Source organism: Haliaeetus leucocephalus, unplaced genomic scaffold, assembly GCF_000737465.1.
Source record: "Haliaeetus leucocephalus isolate CR32 unplaced genomic scaffold, Haliaeetus_leucocephalus-4.0 Scaffold206, whole genome shotgun sequence".
Classification (NCBI taxonomy): domain Eukaryota; kingdom Metazoa; phylum Chordata; class Aves; order Accipitriformes; family Accipitridae; genus Haliaeetus; species Haliaeetus leucocephalus.
Genome location: NW_010972642.1, coordinates 1,366,458 through 1,382,275, shown reverse-complemented (window position 1 = coordinate 1,382,275; position 15,818 = coordinate 1,366,458). Strand labels below are relative to the sequence as shown.

The window sequence follows — 15,818 nt, the reverse complement described above, 5'->3', positions numbered from 1 at the left end:
TTTATTGTAACTACTTGCTATCTGTTCTCTTTGCTCCCTGGACAAAGTCCATCAACATCCTCCAGCGTCCAGGCCCGCGAAATCCTCGCCCCGGCAAGGTGAGAAAGTAAACTCCAAAGAGTCACAAAAGTAATAATAATAATAAATTAAAAAAAAAAAAGGGCAGAGGAAAAGCCTGTTTGGGGGCGGGGTTTCGGGGCGGGGGAGCGAGGGGGGACTCACCCAGCCCCACCCCGCCCCGCGGGAGGGGCGCGCCGCCCGCCGAGGAAGTTTGGGCCCTACCGCGCGCCGTAGGCCGAGCGCCGCCTTCCGAGCCCTAGCGAGGACGCGGCGGTGGGAAATCGCCCCCGTAAGGGAGCGGCGATTTTTTTACCTTCCGTCGCCGGCGCGCTCGGGAGCGGGCGGGGAAATGGCGGCTGCCCCCGGCGTTGCGCGGAGTCGGTTCGTGGTGGTGGGCGGAGGCATCGCGGGAGTCACCTGCGCGGAGAAGGTAAGGGCCGGGGCCCCTTTGCCCGCCCCGCGCATGCGCGCACCCCCCTTCCCGCGCGGGGGCGCGAGGCGCTGCCGGGCGCCGGGGAGGGTGGCCGCCGCCGCCATGTTGTCCCCGGGGGCTTCGGCCGAACCCTCTCTCGGCTCCGGCAGGGGCGGGGGGGAGTCGTTTCAGCCGGTAGTGCCGGGACTTGAGCCTTGGGCTGCCGGAGGAGGCTTCCCGGCCCCGTGGCGTTATTGCGGCTTCGGCGGGTGGGGGCCCGTACGCCTTACCCCGCCCTGCGGGCCCTGCGTGACGGCGTGTGGGCGCTGAACTCGGCCCGCCGGGCGCGGGGTGACACCGGCCTGCGCGGCGGTAGGGACCGCTCGGGCCTTTGCGCCTGCTCAGAAACACACCTGCCTGCTGGGTCGGCTTGTGAACTTCGGGTCATTAGGTTTACACAGTAATTGCGTGAATACCCTCATCTACGCAGCAGTTGCATGAACAGTCTGGTAAGGGCGTACGACCGCCTCACAAAAAGAGGATTAAAACTTTGTAACTTGGGAAAGTTGGCATTCTGTACGGTCAGAAACTTGAAGGAGCACTGCATGCGTTACTCCTCATAGTCACAAAGCATTGTGCTGCAACTAAGGGGAAAGCTGCTATGATGTGCTCCTTTTTATAGAAATCTTGCTCTGTTTTTGTTGGATCCATGTTCAGGGCTGTCTGTATACCTGTGGAGATTAGATAATCTCTTCAGCTTTCCATGAGCTCAAGCTCTAAAACCAAATTTGTTCATTTCTTGGTTTCAAGGTTTTTGGTGTTTTTCAAGTAACGGCAACTGGAGGTAGTTTCGTACCTTTAACATGGAATAAAATAATGTGGATATTAGTTCAGTGAAGAATGTTTTATCAGTTAAAACTACAAAGCAGTGTAAAGACTGTTCCAGATGCATCTATTCTCTGATGATGAAGTGATACTATTTCATTTCTGACATACCACATGCAGACTAAATTACAAAAAATATTGATATTGTTCTTTATATTTACGGAATTGGTTTGTTTCTACCATTTATTAGAGGTGGTTTTTTTCCTTTTATTTATGGTTAAAGTGATGTGGGCTCTGGTCCTATAGACACTTAAATGCTATATTAATATGAGTAATCCCTTAAAAGTTGATTAAACTATTCACATAGTTAAGGGTCTTGTGTATCCTTATGTGCTTGCAAGAATAAGATTTGAGTCAATGTTTAATATTCCTAGAAACTTTATGTTTTCCTGGAAGTAATGTAGAATTGTATCTAATTACTATGATCCTGTTTCACAATACAGTTATTTCCAATATATATTGGATGTCTATAGTCTTTAGGATTGCTATAAAAGGGACTAATGCTTATTGTTTTCTTGAAAATGCTTTCTGCTGTGTTAGTGCCACAGAGTTTGGGCTTTGTTGTCTTCCAAAGCTTGTAGAGAGTGCCACTTAGTGCTGTAAATTCACCCCTCTTCTTATGCTCTTGCCTTTCCCTCACCGTTATTTTTTTTTTCCTGGAAAACACAAATCAGATTGTTATGTGGTGACAGAGACTCGCTGCTTTTTCTCATCTCTTAGTACTGCAGGAAGCACAGTTAGCATTTAGTATTAATGATCTAGCATAAGTTTCAAGTCGCCAAGTCTGTTAAAAGCGGCACTGTGTGATCTAGAAGGATTTCTGTGTTGTACATCCATAGCTGGGGGCACGCTTTATATAAAAGAGGAAGATTGAACTCAATTTTTCTCATTCCTGGTTTTGAGCAAGTACAATTCTGTGGAACATAGTGGCAATAAACAAGTCCATTATATTGCATTTTTGGGTATGTGTTATATGATGTCTTGTAGTTTGGACTTCTCAGGCAGCTGAGAACAATCATTGTATCGGGTCTGTCTCGAAAAAAATCAGTTACTTTTTGAGTACCTCTTGAAATACTCTGACAAAATGTCTTAAAAGCTGAATTTTCCTTAAAAGCTTGAGTTAGACTTATTTTCTGTCACAAAATCTTTCATGTCTTACATTGTGACATTTCCATATGCATGGAAAAACCTAATATTCTATCTGGCAGATTTCTAATTTTAGTCTTTTAAAAGGTAAAGTAATGCAATAACATTAATAATGAATGAAAGTTTCAAACAACCATTAGATCTTAATAAGAGGGCAGGGGTAAGCATCTGTAAGTGATACAGAAAACATGATATCATTCTTGAAATTTTGGGTTACAGCATAGATCTGGTGATTATAACATAGAACCATAGAATGGTTTGGGTTGGAACAGACCTTTAAAGATCATCTAGTTCTAACCCCCCGTGCCATGGGCAGGGACACCTTCCACTAAATCAGGTTGCTCAAAGCCCCCGCCAACCTGACCTTGAACAATCTCCGTGATGTGGCATCCACAACTTTGGTAAGCAACCTGTTCCAGGGTCTCACCACCATCATAGTAAAGAATGTCTTACTCATACCTAACCTAAATCTACTCTCTTTCAGTTTAAAACTGTTACCCCTCATACTGTCACTACAGATCCTGGTAAAAAGTCTCTCTCTGTCTTTCTTGTAAGCCCCCTTTATTTATTGAAAGGCCACAAAAAGGTCTCCTCAGAGCCTTCTCTTCTCCAGGCTGAACAACTCCAACTCTCTCAGCCTGTCCTCAGAGGGGAGGTGTTCTAGCCCTCTCTGATCATTGACCCCAGCCCTAATCTGCGCCTGCTCTAACAGGTCCATGTCTGTCTTGTGCTGGGGGCTCCAGAGCTGGATGCAGTACTCCAGGTGGGTTCCCTCAACCTGCTGGCCACACTTCTTTTTATGCAGCCCAGGATACGATTGGCTTTCTGGGCTGCAAGTGCATGTTGACAGCCCTTATCTAATTTTTCATCAACCAGGATCCCCAAGTCCTTCTCTGCAGGGCTGCTCTCAATTCATTCATCACCCACTCTGTACTGATATTGCTGATTGCCCCAACCCAGGTGCAGGACCTTGCACTTGGCCTTGTTGAACTTCATGAGTTTCAAATGGGCCCACTCCTCAAGCCTGTGGGGGTCCCTCTGGATGGCAACCCTTTCCTCTAACTAACCAACTATACCACTCAGCTTGGTATTATCTGTAAACTTGCTGAGGGTGTGCTCAATCCCACTGTCTGTCATTAATAAAGATATTGAATGTGGTCATGTGCTTTCCATAGCATTCTGTAGTTTTTCTGAGTCTTATTAGATACAGCTGGGAGCAACTGCTGCAGCAGAGTCTGTAACATGTCAGCCTTTCTCATATTGTCTGTCAGTACAAAGCATACAGTTACAATACGTGTGAAACACGTTAAGGATTCATGCTATAAAATGTGGATTACATTAAGTTTTACATAGCCTCGTTAATTTGTATTTGCCAATGGTGTGACCATGTGAATCTCCCTTAAACAGGCAACAAGGTTTCACCACTTTCACCTTCAAATTACTATGTTAGATTGCTCCTATCTGAGGTACAGGAATACATGCTAGTCCCTTTATAGCTCAGTTGCTTGTGTACAACATGAAATGTGCTTCTTGGTGGCTTATACAACTGTTCTGGTCATCTGTAGAATGCTGGTGACGAGGAACCCTGGGTTTTATCTGTACCTCAGACATGAGGGGTTTGTACTTGACAGAGCTGATTTATTTTCTGTGGCAGAGCAATGCACATTTAAAATGAGAACTCTTCACTTTGGCTTGAGGCCTGCAGAAGTCTTGTATTGCTTGGTAGCACTCTGAAGATGATAATCTATTTATCAGTTTACTAAATAACACTTAAAATAGCCGATAGGAATCAGCATTTCTTCTGTCAAAATGAAATCTGTGAACAATTAATCATTGCTGTGCAATAAAAAAAAATATGTCCAGCAACTGGGTGTCTCCAGAAATCACGTGATCATAGTCAGTTCCTACAGTTGGCCTTTGGAATACTGTGAGAATAGTCTTTTGAGTAGTCATTTATATCATGGCTGCAGTTCTTGAAGATATATTTGTGTGTGAATGAATTAAAATCTTGGGTCTCCAAATTCTGTTCATTTCAGTCATTAATCCTTCCATAATCTTGAAGTAGTATTTATCCAATAGGATTCTGCAAGACTAAAGTAATATAGTAACACATACTACTTTTCATCAATAATTTTACTGTCATAAAGTTAAAATCTATTGAAGGCTGTATTCACTCATCATGATTTCTGTTTCTTTACAAGCTGGCCATGGAATTCCCATCAGAAGACATTTTTTTAATGACAGCTTCTCCAGTTATAAAAGCTATAACAAATTTCAAACAGGTAAGAGAGACTTAATTTTTCTAATGGTAAGACCCCTTCAGAAGTTTGTATATGTGCAGATAATTTAGAACCTAATCCTGAAAATTATGATTCTCAACTTGTTTTCATATTAGTGTGGCTCCAGTGGTAAGTGTTAGTAGGTCTGATGAGATATTTTATAGTGATTCATGATCATTAGTAATTGGTGAATATATTCACAACATTCGAGCAAAGTTTAAACTGGGGACTTAAGTGGTTGAAGTATTTTCTAAGTTACCGAAGCTTTATTGCACTGCTCTCTTAATGGGTGCTCCATTTTAAACACTGAAATGGTACCTTTGGAATAAGTTACTTAAAAAATTTAGCCTTGATAGTGGTTCTCATGTACAGTAGCGTGTTTGAATTTGGGGCAGAAACAGTCTTCTGACAAGTAACAAAAAAAGGGATAGCCTTCTGTGGAATTGCCTTCACCTTTATCTACATCTCCAGCAGCTGGTGATTCAATGACTTCTTTCCTGCTGGTTTGAAAAAGAAAATAAAATCCATACATGAGTTCAGATTTCTGGCTAGTAGGTTCATTAAGCTAGTTTTGTAGAGGTACTCAGATCTTGGAAAGCACTGCTCTTTCTCACTCTGAGGGAACTTTAAACTCTACCATAGTACATGGAAGGAGTTGGAGACTGGATTGCACAGAACTCAGGATGCAAAGCTGCCAACCAGTAAGAAATTAGGTTTTACCTCTCAGGGAAAGTTAAGACACCAAGAGCTGGGCTTCCACCTGGCATTTATATTCCTGACTTTTTCTGAAACATTGTATCTAACAGGTGAGGCATATCTCATGACAAGTAAAGAAAGACCACTCTGCAGTTTATCTGACAGCCTGGTTTTAAAATAATTTTTCCTGGTATATGAATACCTAATTCAGATCACTACAGGAGGAGAATAAAGTATAGAGAGATTTGAATAGCAGTTCTTTGCATTTAGTGGCTGTAGTTCACTATCAGCATCTCTTCCTTTTTGCACTGTGGTTTTGGTCCAGGGCTAATGGGATGCTCAGAACATAGCTGAGAGACTGAGAGCTCTTTGTGAGACTGGTAGAGTAACACCCAAGTAAAGAATATCTTCTGAGCTTGAGAGTGCTGACAATATGGTCATATGAGCGTCCAGGAAAGACATTTACATGTTGCAGAGATGTAAAGTCTGTAATGCACATCGGCAGTTTTAGTACCTGAAGAATAAGGGAATAGCTAAACACTATTTGAAGGCAGCAGCATCTAAGTTTTGGACATGAGCATCTTAATTTCTGTCTGAATTGCAAGTATGGTGTGTCTTCTGGTTCGTAGCTCTGTTCCAGACTCTTTGAGTATTCTATAAAGTTGAAGGCCTGGAGGTTCCCATGCAGCTGCTCACTTCTGGAAGAAACCCAAAATCAACATAACTTACTTGAATGTTTTCCAAGTTCTGGATTGCCTCTTCCTCCCTGCCCCCATCTCTGAAATATCAGATAGTGACTATGTATAAGTTGCTGAGTAAATGCTTTGAGGTGATCTTGAAAAACACTTGTCTTATATCTCCTGCTTACAAGCTGAACAACAGTGAGCACTTTTCCTGACATAAGAGCCAACTACCTGCAACAAGAGGTTTTTGAATCGTTAGGTTTTTGAACAAAATGTCACCAGATTTTTTTTTTAACTAGAATAAAAATATTTATTCCAGAAAAAAGTGTTCCCATAATTCTTTAAGCTATTTTGACCAAAATTTTTTTTCCCAAAATGCTGAGCAGAGGAAGGCGCTTGCATGGGAGAACATCCTTGAGTTATTTTATCAAAGTTATAACAAACAGAAAAACGGGTGCTTAGCACTGCAGGAGGTAAGTTAAAAAGCAGTGTTAACAACTCTAATAATACAGTCTATTTATGGAATAAAACATTAGAGCAGCCATCAGGGTTCTCCATTTTTGCTTAATCTCTAGGTTTAGTATTTAAATTCTCTTTACTACTTTGACTCTTTACCAGGAATAGGCATGAAAAGATTCTGTATATAAAAAGGAACCTAGAGCAGTAACGTGATAACATGTTTTGAGACAATATGGGCTTTATGTTGTGGTTTCTTTACTGGAAATGAACATAACACATTTTGTTACAGGCTTTAGAAAAAGGCATGGATAGATGATTCATATTTTTAAATACCCTTCTTCTTCTTACAGGTCTCCAAAACACTTGAGGAATTTGATGTAGAAGAGCAACCAAGTTCTTTATTAGAAAAACGATATCCCAATATTAAAGTTATACAGTCTGGAGTAAAGCAGTTGAAAAGTGATGATCATGTAAGCTAATATTTTCTCTTTTATGTGGTTTTTCAAATTATTTATTAAAAAAAAAAATCTAAACCAGGTGAATGTTTTGGGTGTGAATTTCTGTTCAAGAACATTCTGGTTATTAAAGTGTTAAGTTACCGAAATTACAAGAAAATTCTTCCTAACTTTAATTTCACTTATCACTTACACGGTTTTTCAAGTAGACATGTATACAGGGGACAAAATTGTAGATCAAAAATTACTTGTTAATTAAGAAACCATATCTTTTGGATTTAAATCTTTGATGCCTTAGAGATACTGCATTGAATACCTGATTGGAATAGCAGGGAAACCAGTCCATGAAACCGATACTGTATATCAATATAGGTGTCTTGATTGGAGATGTCTCTGATTCCTGAATTACTGCTTGTTGCTACAGAGACCAAAATATTAACAACTTTGATACAAAAAAAAAAAAATTCTTGAAAGAACCAACATTTCCACCTTTTTTCTTTCTTTTTAGCAGGAAATATGTTGCAAGTATGAGCAATGTACAGCATGTACAGATCCTTCTCAGTATCTGTGTCAACTCGACATGTTATTTTTCACTTCAGCATTTATCAGAAACTCATATTCAGATCCAAAACTGGTTTTGCTTATTTTAAGTCATAGAGATATGATTCCTATTAGATTCTGCTAATATTCTGAATCTAATTATATTCTTGTATCGTTACTATAATGGTGTTTTAGTTTAGGTATGTCTCTGTGGGCACGAATATTTCATGTATATGGATTTGCAGGACCTTTAAAAACTCTGTGCAAACCCACTGAAAACTATTTAGCTTCATGTTCGGAAAACAATAAGGTCATAAAATGTTTAAGTATTGCTTGTTGGCAGAATGATGTAGCTTGTTTAGTGCCTACCCTTTTTCTTCAGCGAAGAACAGAATTTCTGGTCTTTCTAAACTGTATTCTAGCCTGTGCCTAGTTAACACAGGTCTACCATGTTGAAATGTTTTGAATGAGATTCTTAACAGCTAATACATAGTAGTGCGTAGGTCTACATCTGTTACTGGGGTGGGGAGGACATATGTTACATAGTAAACCTGTTCTTCTTTTAGCACAGATGGTACAGAGTGCCACCAAGTGGTAATCTTTGTATTTCATCTGAGTGCAACGTGTACACTTTCCGTTTCATCAGTCGTATGATGTCATCTACTTAGGCTTCTAAGTCTGTGGTGAGGGTAATGCATAAAAATGACACACAATCACTGAGAGTATGAAGGCTTGCTCTTTAAGAAAAGTCAGTTACAGCTTTTAGTATCTGGAAAATACTATGACATTAAGGAAAAAAATATGCTGATGTTCTCTTAGATGTCTCCAGTTGTTTTTGCTTTTCTCTTTTTAACAGAAAATTTTCACTGAAGATGGGAAAGAATATATTTATGAAAAACTCTGCCTGTGTGCTGGAGCAAAACCAAAATTAATTTTTGAAGGAAACCCATATGTATTAGGAATCCGGGATACTGACAGTGCACAGGTAAATGTGTTTTGGACTTATAAGTGTATAATATATTCCTGCTTCCGATGCAAAATACTAAAACGGAGTGCAGAGTGAAATGAAGAAACATAAGATGATGTTTGTTACTATATATCCTTAAATAGGAACGCTTTCAGGAGCAAAGAAATAGCCTTAAATACCATTAAATAAATTATTAGTCACTAAATTTATTAAGTTTATAGATAGCTTATAGACAGTATTTCTAACATGATCATCTAGAATAAATGGTATTTTACCCTCCAGGCAGAAGCCAATCTGAAAATATAAACAAGAAGTAGGCAGCAGTAGAAGCTTCCCTGAGAAGGTGTATCTAGTAAACGGTACGAAGGGCTATTTCTTTCAGTGAAAGGCTACTGAAGGACATTTTTTTTTTTTCTGGTTCTACTGTAGCTTCTCTTCATTGTACAGGAAAGAGTTACTGTCAAAGATGTGGAAAGGTTTTCACATGAGGAATGACTTAATAGACTAAAACTTCAGCTTGGAAGTAGAAAGTGAGGTTTTTGCTGCTATAGGTCTTTAGAATTAGAGAAGGCAGGGTGAAAGTGAACACTGGTTCTCCATAACATAAGAACTGTAATTCATCAAATGAAGTTTGATGTTGAGAATAAAAAAGGAGTTACTTTTTTAAGCAAACTGAAGCGAAACTATGAAATTGTTGTTGTTTATTTCAGATACTAAAACTTTACCCGAGTTCAAAAAAAAAAAAAAAAGAGAAATAGAAGAAGAGGGAAGAAGAAACACACAAAAAAGACAGTCAACAAATTTATCTTGTCTAAATTGAAGAGAAAGATGCCATCTGAGGCACCAGTGGTGTCTGGAACCTGTGAGGGTGTTCCAGGATAGTATCACTGTGTGCTTGTCATCTTCTGATGGTCTTCCCTGTGCATCCACTGTTGGCCACTGTGGGCAACAGTAGACTGGGCTACCATTTGTCAAAACTGATGTTGAACTTTGAATAAGGCTGAAAATACTTGTTTGTGTTTGTTGGTTTGGTGTTGGTTTGTTTTTTTTTAAATGGTGATTGGTTGCATTCACTAGTCCCCTCTGATACAACTTCAGTATCCTTCTTTGAAGGGATTAAAGGACTGCTGTTTTCCTGGTCTTTTACAGTTTAGGTTCCATGATGCAATTACTCATGTAAACTGGAAGCATGGATGAACAGGGTTTTGAGTAATTGCAATAGTTGGTCTGATAGTCGTGATTCTTGATTTGTTTGAAAGAAGTACTTGAAGTGGTTATACTGTGATCTAAATACTGTCTGGGCTCTATGTTTTGTTTTGGTTTTTTATTTTTTTTATTTCTCTTGCCACTAAGATGTGATTTGGAGATTTGTTTCTTTCTGAAATTTGTTTGTTTGTTGGGTTTTTTTCACAAATAAAATTGGTTCTCAGATTTGCTACAAATTATTTTTTAAATTCCTGATTTCTGATCAGGAATTTTTAAACTCTTAAATTTCTGTATCTTTGCCTTTTTAGTGTTACACAAATTACTGTGAAAGTTATGCAAGTTGTGATAAAACTGGATTAATAGCTGTCACAATGCTAATGGTCTCTAGGATGGGGAAAAGTCTCCTGGATTCTATTAAGGTCTCTGTCGAATTGGCTTAAATGTAGTTATTTAACTTCTACTGTCTCAGTTTGAGGCTTTTAAGGCTGTATCAATAACTTAATCCCTTAATGTGATAGAACTTCATGGATTTCATTAGCTTCTGTAACAGATCTTAGCATAAGTAAATGCATATCATTAGTCTGAGAAAATCAAAATAAGATGACTAAGAAAGCAAGAAAATATTGAAAAGAATATAATTGATCAGTGTGAGGGAACGTGTGATCTAAGTTGTAACTGACTTTTTTTCTTTCTTAATGCAGGCTTTTCAGAAGAATTTGGCTCAAGCTGAGAGAATAGTAGTGGTAGGAAATGGTGGGATTGCACTCGAATTAGTGTGAGTAAATGACAAGTTTTAAAGATATATATTCAAATCTTTAACAATGCAACATTAAACCTAGTGTGCATGAGTTTGCGACAACGTTGACTTACAAATTGTAGCTCTTAAAGCATTTAGTAGCAAAATTGATTGAAATAATGTTTTCACAGTATAGTGGTGCTTACTGTCACATAAAATTCAGCAAGATTCAGAAGAAGCTGTGGCACATAGATAGCAAGAATATACAGCATTTTTCTGATTTGGCACCAATAGAGATTTCTGTTAAGGCTATTAAGGGCAATATTTAAGTTGTAAAACTTGTCTGACTTCTGGAGACAAAAGATGTAACAAGAATAAAGAGGCAGCTTAGCTTGCACCTAGCCTAATTTAAGTTGATAGAACTTTTGAAGTGTCTGATGTGGCCTTTGTCACAGGTAGGATACTGAACCATGTGGTCATCCAGTCTGCTAGATAACAGAACCACCTGTATTATGCAATTATATGGTCTTGTTTTGTGTTGCAGGGAATCACTTTTACTAAATTGTCTTCTGCATGTCTCTACCAGTTCATGTTCCAGGTAGTACAAACAAGATCCAAATGCTTTTTCTTTGCAGTGGGCAGTCTGGCAAGAATGCACATTTTTTTTCACTGTGGGGAGCTGGAAGTACTAAGTGTTGTTATTATAAATTTGATGTGCCTCCCGTCACACCCTGCCCTGGTTCAGTTGAGGTTGTGCTGGTGAGAAAGTATGACCTGTCAACTTTGAAGAGAATTTTTTTTTTTAATGGGCCCCTTATGTAAATATTTAGAAGCAGTAGTAGATTTGATAGGTTTAAAAGTCTTGGATCCCTTATTTCTAGCTTCTGGAATGAAACCTGGCATGCTTCTAGTTGTGTTGCTAAGAGTCAGATCCTTTTCAGGTAGTCAGTCTGTCACTTTATCCATTGTTTAAATGTCCACAGGTATGAAATCCAAGGCTGTGAAGTTATCTGGGCTATCAAGGATAAAGCTATTGGAAACACTTTTTTTGATGCAGGAGCAGCTGAATTTCTCATTCCAAAGCTAACTGCTGAAAAACAAGAGACTCCAATTGAATGTAAAAGAACCAAGTATACAATGGAAGGTATGGTGGTTTAGTCTCCTAATGCTGCAGCAGCAGCATTTAATATTAAAGATAGTCCTAAGATCAATTAATTTAGCAGGCCATAAGTGTGTTCCTTCTTAAAAAAAAAAGTTTAAAAGGATATAAAAACCTATCCAGAATTTATGTAGACACATGACAGCATGTAATACAGTTACCTATGAACTGTAAAAAATGTGCTTATCTTTATATCTGTGCCAAGTTTAAAATTCATTTCCTGTATTCTCTCTGCTGAAGAACTTGTTCTATTTTCTGTAATATTTTAATGTTTTTCTGAATTATGTCAGCATTATGTAGGAAGGAGCTCTCCCATAATAAGCTATTGGAGGACCAGATGAAACCTCACAGAATGTTATTACAGATGCATTGAAACTGCAGTCTTAATAGATAGACTACTGGAATTGCACCTACCTTCCCTGAGACAGGCCCAACAAGCAGACAGGATGCATGATAGAGAGGATTCCCTATCCTCTCTCTGCCTGGCTGAACGTAGTGACATAAGGGATAGGGGGTAATGGTGACAGGTTCCTGTCCGGTGCAGCAGGTGCATCTCCTCTGTGACCACCCTACCTTCCCAGGTGCTCTTGCATAATAGGTATGAGGCTCTGCAAGTAGACCTGAATGATAACGAGGACGATGGTTCATCTAGCTTGGAGGTGTCACCGAGGTTAAGTCGGACTATGTCCTGAGTCAAAACTGCTTCCATAAAGAAAAAAAGATGGGTCGTTGTAGGAGACTCCCTTCTGAAGGGAACAGAAGGCCCAATATGCAGACCAGACCCACTTCTTAGGGAAGTCTGCTGCCTGCCTGGGGCCCAGGTTAAAGATGTGAAGAAAAAGCTTCCTACCCTGGTACGGCTCTTGGATTGTTATCCACTATTGATTTTTCAGGTAGGCAGCAATGAAGTTGCAAGAAGAAGTCCCAAGGGCAATCAAGAGAGACTTCAGGGCCTTGAGACGACTGGTTAAGGGATCAGGAGCAAAAATAGTGTTCTCCTCTATCCTTCCAGTTGTAGGGAATGATGAGGGAAGAAACAGGAAGAGACAGCAGATCAATACCTGGCTCTGAGCCTGGTGTCACCAGCAGAATGTGGGGTTTTTTGGTCATGGGTTGGTTTACAGGCCTTATGGCAAAAGATGAGGTACACCTGTGTCAAAGGGGGAAAAGGATCTTTGCACAGGAGTTAGTAGGGCTCACTGAAAGAGCTTTAAACTAGGTTTGAAGGGAGAAAGGGATAAAAGCAGGGTCACTAGAGATAAGCATGGGGGCAGCACACCAATGTTTGAGGGACAGTGTTTTAGCAAGGTCCTTTGGTCTGCCGCCTCAGTGGAGATAGGGGATGGAGATCCATGCAGCAGCAAAGACATAAGGGTTGATGTGTTAGAAACCATGGAGGCGCCTGAGAATGGTCGCATAGGAATTAGGGCTTCTGTCCCCCCAAAGGTGGTGGGATCAATAGCCCAAGTGAAGTGCATCTACACCAATACATGCAGCATGGGCAACTAACAGGAGGAGCTGGAAGCCATTGTGCAGCAGGAAAACTATGACGTAGTTGCCATTGTGGAAGCATGGTGGGATGACTCGCACAACTAGAGTGCTGCAATGGATGGCTGTAAACTCTTCAGAAGGGATAGGCAAGGAAGGAGGGGCAGTGGGGTAGCCCTGTGTGTTAGGGAGTGTTTTGATTGTCTAGAGCTTAATGATGGGCTTAAAAATAGGGTTGAGCGTTTATTGGTAAGAATCGGGGGGAAGGCCAACAAGGCAGATATCACAGTGGGAGTCTGTTATAGACCACCCAGCCAGGATGAAGAGGCAGATAAAGTACTCTGTAAGCAGCTGGGAGAAGTCTCACAATTGCTAGCCCTTGTTCTCATGGGGGACTTCAACTTACCAGAAGTCCGCTGGAGATAGAATATATATAGCAGAGTGGAAACAGTCTGGGAGGTTCCTGGAGTGTGAGGAAGAGAGCTGCCTGACACAGAATGAGCCAACTAGGGAAGGCGCCCCACTGGACCTGTTGTTTGCAAACAGAGAAGGACTTGTGGGTGATGTGATAGTTGGAGGCTGTCTTGGGCATAGCGATCACAAAATGGCAGTCTTTGATTCTTGGAGAAGCAAGGAGGGGGGTCAGCAGAACGGCTACCTTGGCCTTCCAGGGGGCAGACTTTGGCCTGTTTAGGAGACGGATTGACAGAGTCCCTTGGGAGGCAGTCCTGAAGGGCAAAGGAGTCCAGGAAGGCTGGACATTCTTCAAGAAGGAAAACTTAAAGGTGCAGGAGCAGGCCTTCCCCATGTGCCAAAAGATGAGCTGGTGGGGAAGAGTACCAGCCTGGCTGAACAGAGATCTTTGTCTGGAACTCAGGGGAAAAAAAAAAAAAAGAGAGTTTATGACCTTTGGAAAAAGGGGCAGGCAACTCAGGAGGACTACAAGGATGTCGTGAGGTTATGCAGGGAGAAAATTAGAAGGGCCAAAGCCCAACTAGAACTTAATCTGGCTGCTGCTGTAAAAGACAAAAAATGTTTCTATGAATACATTAGCAGCAAAAGGAGGGCTAAGGAAAATCTCCATCTTTTATTGTGTGGGGTGGAACATAGTGACAAAGGTGACAAAGGTACTTAATGACTTCTTTGCCTTAGTCTTTAATAGTAGGACCAGTTGTTCTCTAGGTACCCAGCCCCCTGAGCTGCAAGACAGGGATGGGGAGCAGAAAGAAGCCCCCATAATCCAAGGGGCAATGGCTAGTGACCTGCTACACCACTCGAGTCTATGGGGCCAGATGAGATCCACCCAAGGGTACTGAGGGAGCTGGTGGAAGTGCTCACCAAGCCACTTTGAATCGTTCATCAGCAGTCCTGGCTAACTGGGGAGGTCCCAAGTGACTGGAAGTTAGCAAATATGATGCCCATCTACAAGAAGGGCCAGAAGGAGGATCTGGGGAACTACAGGCCTGTCAGTTGGACCTTGGTGCCAGGGAAGGTTATGGAGCAGACCATCTTGAGCGCCATCATGCAGCACGTAGTGGACAACCAGGTGATTAGGCCCAGTCAGCATGGATTTATGAAAAGCAGGTCCTGCTTGACTGACCTGATCTCCTTCTATGACAAGGTGACCCACTTAGTGGATGAGGGAAAGGCTGTGGATGTTATCTACTTAGACTTCAGTAAAGCCTTTGACACCATTTCCCACAGCATTCTCCTGGAGAAACTGGCTGCTCATGGTTTAGACAGGTGTACTCTTCGTTGGGTAAAAAGCTGGCTGGATGGCCGGGCCCAAAGAGTTGTGGTGAATGGAGGTAAATCCAGTTGGTGGCTGGTCACCAGTGGTGTTCCCCAGGGCTCAGCAATGGGGCCAGTTCTGTTTAGTATCTTTATCAATGATCTGGACGAGGGGATTGAGTGCACCCTCAGTAAGTTTGCAGACACCAAGTTGAGCAGGAGAGTTGATCTGCTCCATGGTAGGAAGGCTCTACAGAGGTATCTGGACAGGCTGGATCGATGGGCCGAGGCCAATTGTATGAGGTTCAACAAGGCCAAGTGCTGGGTCCTGTAGTTGGGTCACAACAACCCCATGCAACGGTACAGGCTTGGGGAAGAGTGGCTGGAAAGCTGCCTGCCAGAAAAGGACCTGGGGGGTGTTGGTCGACAGCCAGCTGAATAGGAGCTGGCAATGTGCCCAGGTAGCCAAGAAGGCCAACACGGCATCCTGGCTTGTATCACAAATAGTGTGGCCAGCAGGACTAGGGAAGGGATTGTTCCCCTGTACTCAGCACTGGTGAGACCGCACCTTGAATACTGTGTTCAGTTTTGGGCCCCTCACTACAAGAAAGACATTGAGATGCTGGAGCATGTCCAACGAAGGGCAACAAAGCTGGTGAAGGGTCTAAAGAACAAGTCTTATGAGGAGCAGCTGACAGAGCTGGGGTTGTTTAGCCTGGAGAAAACGAGGCTGAGGGGAGACCTTATCGCTCTCTACAGCTACCTGAAAGGAGGTTGTAGCGAGGTGGGTGTCAGTCTCTTCTATCAAGTAACAAGGGATAGGACAAGAGGAAATGGCCTCAAGTTGCACCAGGGGAGGTTTAGATTGGCTATTAGGAAAAATTTCTTCACCTCAGCCTTGGAACAGGCTGCCCAG

General features: G+C 41.6%; 1 protein-coding gene across 1 annotated transcript in view; it reads left to right on the top strand.

Annotated features, from left to right (window-relative positions):
- Positions 1-240: 240 nt before the first annotated feature.
- Positions 241-15,818, top strand: part of PYROXD1 (pyridine nucleotide-disulphide oxidoreductase domain 1) — a 23,215-nt gene continuing 7,637 nt past the window's right edge. Inside the window, exons 1-6 of the mRNA XM_010566100.1 lie at positions 241-490; positions 4,705-4,785; positions 6,971-7,090; positions 8,472-8,600; positions 10,490-10,563; positions 11,508-11,668. Of these exons, the coding sequence (XP_010564402.1) occupies positions 410-490; positions 4,705-4,785; positions 6,971-7,090; positions 8,472-8,600; positions 10,490-10,563; positions 11,508-11,668 (646 nt within the window). The 5' untranslated portion in view covers positions 241-409. The remainder of the gene's footprint in view (positions 491-4,704; positions 4,786-6,970; positions 7,091-8,471; positions 8,601-10,489; positions 10,564-11,507; positions 11,669-15,818) is intronic.